This window comes from Pyrus communis, chromosome 1 (assembly GCF_963583255.1).
Source record: "Pyrus communis chromosome 1, drPyrComm1.1, whole genome shotgun sequence".
Taxonomy (NCBI): Eukaryota; Viridiplantae; Streptophyta; class Magnoliopsida; order Rosales; family Rosaceae; genus Pyrus; species Pyrus communis.
Genome location: NC_084803.1, coordinates 26,392,208 through 26,400,950, shown reverse-complemented (window position 1 = coordinate 26,400,950; position 8,743 = coordinate 26,392,208). Strand labels below are relative to the sequence as shown.

At 35.3% G+C, this 8,743-nt stretch overlaps 1 protein-coding gene across 1 annotated transcript; it reads left to right on the top strand.

The window, feature by feature from the left end:
- The first annotated feature begins 415 nt into the window (after positions 1-415).
- Positions 416-7,704, top strand: LOC137743590 (developmentally-regulated G-protein 3). Its single transcript, XM_068483517.1, has 10 exons — positions 416-584; positions 1,100-1,153; positions 1,247-1,420; positions 3,347-3,418; positions 3,677-3,736; positions 4,780-4,889; positions 5,561-5,860; positions 6,594-6,785; positions 7,340-7,391; positions 7,522-7,704. Exons 1-10 carry the CDS (start codon positions 543-545, stop codon positions 7,570-7,572), a joined length of 1,107 nt encoding a protein of 368 aa, XP_068339618.1. The 5' UTR covers positions 416-542; the 3' UTR covers positions 7,573-7,704.
- Positions 7,705-8,743: the final 1,039 nt, after the last annotated feature.

The following is an 8,743-nucleotide window of genomic DNA, read 5'->3' as shown; positions in this document are numbered from 1 at the left end:
GTTATGAAACTTCGAGATAATACTGATTTCAAAAAAAACTGAATATTCTAACATTGGTACTAAAGTTTGATTCCGATTTTTTGGGATTGGCATTAGAAACCTCCTATCCAATTCGATAAAAAAAATCATCCTTAGGAATAACCACGCTTATGTGTTGCATTTTCTGATCTCTTAAATTTAGTTTTTTATGATCGCAACATATCTAATTCCTTGAAATTTGGAAGTTCCTAACCCACAAGCATATGCATGAAATTTTGTCTCAAAAATTTAGAAGTCGCGTATACGGACACACACATGATTTGTAATTTCTCTTGTGGACCGCGCGAAAGGCTAGTTGGAGGGTAAAATGGGGAACTCCACAAATTATTCATAAACGGGTTCGACTAGGACGCGCCCTAACCCTATTTACTTCTGGTACCTTCTGCTCCCCCTCTCTCTCTCTCTCTCTCTCTCTCTCTCTCTCTCGCGGAGTAGCATTTGAGCAGAATCCATTACAGGCCAACTAAACCTTTCCTCTGTTTCGGAGCTAGCGTGCTTCAACAATGGCGACTCTGATGCAGAAAATCAAGGATATTGAAGATGAGGTACTTTTGCCTGCAACCCCAATACCCTCTCTTCTACTTTCTCTGCCAACGACAAACCCTACATTAATTTAGGGAAGATTGAATACTTTATGTATAGCCTGATCACTTGTTAGATGCTTAGGGTTTCAATGCTTATTTTTCTTTTGCAGTTCCTTTTATTCGGTTTCGAGTAATTAACAAAAAAGTTGAATAAAATGTAAATTAGAAGAGGAAACAAAAATTTGTCAAGTAAAAATTTTATTATAGCATTACCAACTCAACTCTCTCCAATCAAGGAAAACGTAATTTGAAAATTTAATTTATTATCTTGTTTTTGTAGACCTGTATGATTAACATGTAAAGTTTAGTTTTGGAATAGTTATAGGTCCAGATTTTGGTAAATTTGATTTCTTTTATTTTCAATTTGCCGTTGAAATGCGTTTATTGTTTTGGAGGTGGTGTTTCTGGAATCTGGATATGTCAGATTCTTTGAGTAGTAACTAGAATTTTAATATTTCTTTACTTACTAATTGCAGATGGCTAGGACTCAAAAGAACAAAGCTACTGCCCATCACTTGGGTTTGCTGAAGGTGAGTTATATTATTTTTCATCGTAATGTTCGTCAATATTTTGCCGTGCATGGTCAAATTTTTTGACAATAGTGATCTATCAATTTTTGCTAGGCTAAACTTGCAAAGCTAAGGAGAGATCTACTTGAGCCTCCGTCAAAAGGCGGTGGTGGTGCTGGTGAAGGTTTTGATGTCACTAAAAGCGGAGATGCAAGAGTTGGTTTGGTGGGTTTCCCTTCAGTTGGGAAATCTACACTGCTGAATAAATTAACTGGGACCTTTTCAGAGGTAGAAAACTCTCCATTTATCTCATTTTACACATGATCTATGCGAGGCAAATAAATTTTTTATTTGAAGAGAGACAAAATTATTTTCCAGAGATTCATTATGTTAGGCATGAAAGCATGTAGATTTTGATTGAGATCACTTATTATGTTTAAATGTGGGTCTCCAATATTGTGCCAAATTTGATCTTCTAACAATCTGTGCAGTCTACTGGGACTCATTGCCTGGTCTCCCAGAGATTCTTTAGAACCGGTTTCTGTCTGTATAGAGATCTTATATACTGTGGAAATTCGTCATTAAAAGTGTAAAAGTTAATTTTAAGTGATGCTATTTTTAAAATATTAGCTGAATTTTCTTCTCTTAGATGGATTAACTTAATGGGGAATTCAGGTCTGCACTAAAACTAATTGAACATAGTGATAAGCCCTCTTTCAACCTTTGATCTATTTATTCCACAACTTGGCTCATGGACCATACAATTTGCTCTACTCTGATTGATGTTGTTAGAACAGGATGATCTGAGATTGTATAGTGGAATGAGATATATGATTTATGTCCAGTGGGAACGTTCTGCTTTGCTGACCTTCATCTTAACTTTTGTATATAAAAGTGACCCTATAGTTTGTTTTTAATATGTAAATGTGTATATTTAGCTGCCTTAGAGTATACATGGATAAGGAAAAATGACATCCCAAAATTCAGAGGAAACTGAAGGCACAAAGATGCCAAAAAGTAACACACTACCCTACCCCATAACCTTCCTCCTCCCTAGATTTTTCGAAAGTCAAGTTTCATTCCATTCGCACTGCCCAAAAAGTAGCCAGCCCACAACTCCAAGAATTTTTCTCTCCACTTCTCCAAAACCATAGTGCTTCTCAACAAGCATGGAAATGCAGAGTATAGAAATCATCTGTTACACATTCAATTTCTGTGAAGCTTTAAAGTGGTATAACAATGAAAAAATAGGTGGTCAACAAGTGCAACCTCATTCTTGTAAATAAAGTCAATAGGAAGATAAGCAAACATAGGGCCTCCTCTGGACTATGTCATAAGTATTGACTTTGTCATGAGCTCTAATCCAATCTAGAGCTAGAACATCGTGGGAGAGGGTGAGGTTTTTGTCATCCCCCTGGTCTTCAGTTACATCAGAAGTCAGACATCTTACATTCTTCTTTCCTTCTAGTTGTTTTTTTTTTTCCTTGTAATCAGTTGTACTTTTTTATCAGTGGACCTCCTCGTTCACTGATTTTTTGTACCTTTATTTGGTTGAAAGGAGCTATTTTCAAGCAAAGAGAATGGAGAGACAGCTCCCATGCCTCCAGATTATTTAAACTTCTCTGGAAAAGAAAGTTCTTACTGGTTGGAAAAGGATTCAACAGAGATCGACAAACAAATTGGCAGTGTTTAGAGTTTAGAGTCCTGAATCCATTATGGCGTAGAAGTTATATGAATTGGTTACTTTTGGATCATCAATCCTCCTAGAACCTAATATTAATGCAGAAATGATAGAAACAATTGATCCTACCTGGAGCCTCAACCACAATATTAGGGCCCCACCCATTTACAGGTTCCTGATATTCTCTTTGGTCTGATGTCTTCCAGGCTTTATATTGCACTGAAACTCCAGGGAACTGTTTGGGAATGGAGGATTGTATTGAAATCCTTTCGAAATTTGATTCCATTTGTACCTTCTGTATGAAAACTTTGGGGTTGGGGGTTTCAAGATTCCCTTGTATGCTTCTAATGTCTATGTGTGTGATAAGACCTAAATTATTGCTTGCTATGTGAAACCTGAATGTTATTATTGTTATTCTTTCCTTCGTTGTGCAGCCATGCAATAAAATGTAGGCTGCCTACTAAGATATATGCTATCATTGCTAAGAAAATTCTTGATATTTTTTGAAGACCACCTAATGTGTTTGTGTACAGGTTGCTTCCTATGAATTCACTACTTTAACTTGCATACCAGGAGTGATCGTGTATCGAGGTGCAAAAATTCAGGTACTATAATATTTTGCTTTATTTGTTACATTTGCTTATATAATTGGAATTTTTATAATTTAGTTGGTGGTTACAGTTTTGCGTTTTTTTAGATTTGGAATTCTTGTATGTATGTCTGTTTGTTTGTGCGTGTGTGTTTTATAAGCTCTTTCCCAATAAAGAGAAGTTTTTGATATACCCAAAATAGCTGTTCTAGATTTATGATCCATTTGCTCCCTTATAATAAATATTTTTTAATTGTCGCACTTCAATTTGCAGTTGTTAGATCTCCCTGGAATTATTGAGGGTGCTAAGGATGGAAAGGGTAGAGGAAGACAGGTAAAATGTGATATTTGTTTCTCATTGCACTTATTTCTTATACTCTTTTTTGTTTTTGATGCCTGCATTCCAATGTTAAATCATAGAACCCGTATAATAACATTTCTCCTTTGTCTTTTTGATAACCGAAACTCATTTAAACCTTTTATAACTTCAGTCGTTATCTTTAACATCATCCTGTGTATTTCCTTCATCCTTCCTCACTTCTTTCACATCTTCCTCCTCTTCTCTCCTTCTCCCCTCTTCCCTGTCACTTTTCCATTAAACAAATTAGAAAAAGAATAAAAGTGTGTTACCAAACAGGCCCTTATTTTATTTTTTTTGGTTTGAACTTGCTGTTTTCTTTCTCTTCTGTCTGTCCTTTTTCCGAGCAAGGATTATATTCATTTTACATCAGTACGATTTTTTTTCAGTCAGAAGCCTCTCATATAATTGTCTTCTGTTTTCTAGCCAAACCATACAGTTTGTATATATGCTTCAATAACCTGTCCATGTCCATGCAAAGTAGGCTATAATTTACAAGGCCGCTGGACAAGACCTGAACAAGGGTGTTTTCTATGAATATAGACGCTTGCCCTAAGAAGCTCTGTTTTCCTTGCAAGAAATTTATACATTATGTTGTTAGATAGACCAAGCAACTTTCGAATAATTAGATGACCAATATTGCACCCTTGCATGGATTTACAAGTGTTCTGATGGTTTTTGATCATGTAAGTGTATGGAATGGCTTCCAGAAAGATAGGTTTGCATAAAAATGATCTTGGGTAGTTTATAAGGATCTGGACTAACATACTTTTGCAAAAGGACTTTCCTTATATGTTATGAACTTTTTCTAGTAGTGAAACATGCTTGAGGTATATTTTCCTTTTGGCTGTGATTAATGTTGTTATAATTTGTTTGATATGTCGCACTAATGAAGGCTTGAGATATGTCAGAGATTGTTGGAATACAGAAAATGAGTTGTTCTTCTTCCCCTTTTTCTCTGTGCACGGGTGTTCGTGATATGCTTTTAGATTCACTTGTTGAACTTTCATGGCATCCAGGTTATCAGCACTGCTAGGACATGCAATTGCATTTTAATTGTTCTTGATGCAATAAAGCCAATAACTCACAAGCGTCTAATTGAAAAAGAGCTCGAGGGATTTGGCATAAGGTCAGCTATAGCTTTGTTTCTGATCGCTATAGCTTTGTTATTTAGTTACTTCAGTTTAGCAGATCTTAAGGCCATTTATGCATTGGTCAGTATGCAGAACTTTCAGAAGTTCTCCTTTTCATTTACATAATTTGAATCTGCTGGATTTTCAAAATTTGGTTGTACCTTTGCTCTACGTTTTGATTACATCATATAAACTCTTTTCGCAAGCCTTCACGTGATACTGATTCAACATTTTTTTAATATAAAAATAAAAATTTGATTGAAATATTCCTGGGATCTACATTTCTGTGGATGATGCGTTGTTGAATTAGCTGGTAAAGGCTTGTCTGGATTTGAAACCTTTTTCATAATGCTTCTTCAAAGCTTTTTTCCCCTTTGGTAAACGTCAGAGGCTATTAATCCTTCCTTTTATCAAATATGGATTGTTTTGCTGCAAACACCATGCCTAGTGAGTTAGTTGACAAAACCTATAAGTTACATGCTGGTGACAGTTTATTCAAGTGTCCACTTATGTACACAGGTAATGCTTACAATATTTTTTTTTGTGTATATGAGTATATCTAGATGTATGTGCATGTAATCTTTCTCACATTGTCTAGCCTCTTTGCTCGTACATCTCTTCCTAGATAGTTTATACTTATAATTAGCTAAATGCTTCTTGTGAGCAGGTTAAACAAGGAACCACCTAACCTTACATTCCGGAAGAAAGATAAAGGTGGTATCAATTTCACTTCAACGGTTACAAACACACATCTGGATCTTGAAACTGTGAAGGCAATATGCAGTGAATACAGAATTCACAATGCTGATATCACTCTTAGGTTTGATGCAACTGCCGATGATCTCATTGATGTTATTGAAGGCAGTAGGATATATATGCCTTGCATCTATGTTGTGAACAAGATTGATCAGATTACACTTGAAGAGCTTGAGATTTTGGATAAACTTCCTCACTACTGTCCTGTCAGGTAATCTTTTATTTAATACCATAGTTTATAGTTTCATACTGGATTATTGTTGCAAAATCTTGGTTATTTGAAATTTTTGGATGTTCCATCTACCTCTCTTTAGAGAACTTGAACTTCAGTTTATTGTTGAGACATAATACGTTGGAAACTCTAATTCAAAATATTAAAGCCTGTTAGGGGAGTAGGCCTAATGTAATTTTGAAACATTACTGGCAGAGGACATTTTCGATGTTTGAGAACTCTACAATGCATCAGTAAAAAATATTAAAGCCTGTTAGAGGAATAGGCCTAGTGTCGAAACATTGCTTGCAGAGGACACTTTCAATGTTTAACAGCTCTACAATGCATCAGTTATCAGGAGTTTCTATGGAAAATATTGTAATTGAAGCATATATAAAACATTGGAATTGAAGCACATGAAAAACATTGTAATTCTTAATAATGCTTAATTAAACACCAGACTCGGTGTTAAAACGGTTTGCAGTTACACGAAGCATGGCAAAATGAATAAATTTCAATAATAGTCATTGATCCAGTTGGAGTTGGATTGTGTAGCGCCCATGAATCATTGTTTAGATTTGTTTTTCCTTGGAAAGATTTGTTATTATATTAATGCTTCTGTTTCTTTTTAACTTTTCTTCATTTTCTGGTATAGTTTGGCTGGCATATAATTTCAGAAATTATTGTTTAGTAGTTTTGTTAACTTGTGCAATTTTCCATGACTGATCTGCAGTGCTCACCTGGAGTGGAACCTTGATGGTTTGCTGGAGAAAATATGGGAGTATCTTAATTTAACTCGCATATATACAAAACCTAAAGGGATGAATCCAGACTATGAAGACCCTGTGATCCTATCATCTAAGACAAGGACTGTTGAGGATTTCTGCGAACGGATTCATAAAGATTTTATTAAACAATTTAAGTAGTAAGTACCTCTCTTAAATTTTCTTAATTTTGAACCATTAATGTTTTATTGTTTTTTTAAATGATATCAAGCACTCTGAAAACGGAGAAAGGTTCTTTAGGCACTTGTCTTAACAGCTGTGCAAAATTAGAGCTTTAAGTAAATATAGGCTTCCACGTTCTTTGGAAGTTTCACTAAATGTTATGTTACTTCTGGACATTAAAAGGTTCTTCCATCTTTTTCTGATTTGAAAATGATAACACCAACTTCTGGGGAAAGGAAAAAGGTGCTTGTGTCAACTTCCGTGCGAAGTTAACGCTTTAAGGTGGACACAGAATTGCATTGTAGTTTTAATTTGGTGGCGGTCTGTTACTTTTTGGACATTGAAGTATTTTTCATCCATCTTCAAATATATAGCAGTTCAGAATCTGTTTCTTTCCTTTCTTTAGTGGTTCAAAATCTGGCATTTGTTTATTCCCATTTAAATCTGGTTGCTATACTTGAGACGTGTTCCGCAGACACTTTTATATGGCTCATTGTTTCATTTAAAGTTAACTTTGGTTTCTATTTTGCAGTGCTCTTGTTTGGGGGTCAAGCGCGAAGCACAAGCCCCAAAGAGTTGGCAAGGTTGGTTAGTCAAAATATTAAATATATGCAACACCATGGTCATCTCTTCGACTTGCGACTACTTGATTTATTTCTATTAATGGACGTTGACTGTTAAATAAGATGCAAATTTGCTGCATTGACACAACAGGAACATCTGCTTGAAGACGAAGATGTTGTTCAGATTATCAAAAAGGTGTGATTTGGTGCAAAGTCGGAAAGTCTTATAACCAGCATATCAGGAAGCATCTTGAGATGAAGCTTTTCTTTTCTCCCGGCTGGATCATTTGTATTTTGTAGACCGTACAGCACTCCTCCGGTGTCTGCTTATTTGTTTAGTTTGTAGTATAAAAAGTATCATCCATTACAAAGTTCAGAGGATTAAACGAAGTTCACTTTTAAGAAAGTAACGGAAGTGAGATGCTCGAGGCGTGATGTTACAACGAATTGTGGATTACTGCAGTAATGCCGTCAATAGTAGTAGAGCCTACCGCCTCCGAGGATCGCTTCTATCTTGGGCTTGGTTTGTTTCCCTTGCTTTCGCTATTTACATAAGTCGTCTAATTTTTGCAAGTCCAAAGAGCTCAAGAAATGGGACAAGGAAGCTCTTATTTTATGGTAAGTTTTGTATTCTTGGTTTACTGCGATCACAATGTGCGCTACATTTGGTTGCGGTAGTTAGTGATGGATTAGTCCGGTTTAAGAAATGAAGAAGGGGAAAGGGGTGAAAGTTGATGAGCAGACAGAAGTCACGAGACGAAGGCAAGGAAGTAAAAAAAAAAACATAATATATAATGGGGTGTGCTATGCACGTACTTTTTTGGACTTCTCACGTGCCCTTTTAAATTTTTTTATCTTTTTCAATTCATCTGATTTGATGATTGAAAATTAGAAAAATGTGTGAGAAGTAAAAAGAGGTTTGTGGATATTACACCCCTATATAATAACCAAATTGTCTATTTTTCAAGTTTTAGTCCATTAATCATTTAAAATTGTTAGCCAATTCCTAAATGATTGAGACATCTAATTGTGGTTCGGTTTTGCCAAAATCGAAGTCGAACCAAAACTTATGTTTGGTTCGATTTTCTTTCGATTTTTTTGGTCCGGTTTTTCAGTTTTGGTTTCAATTTTTTTTTATTTATTTATAAAACTTGAATTTTTTTTTTTTTTAATATAGAATTTAGAAAAGAGGCTTGTATTGGTGGATTAATAATAAGAAAATGGGGAAAGTGGGAAAGTGGGAAGGTAGTTCTACATATAAAGATCATATAAACCAATTTGATTATATTAACAACCTCAATTGCAAAGAAAAATGATAACCATATCCCTTTCAAAAACAAACACACAGAGAAGCTCTTCCAAGTTCCAAAGCC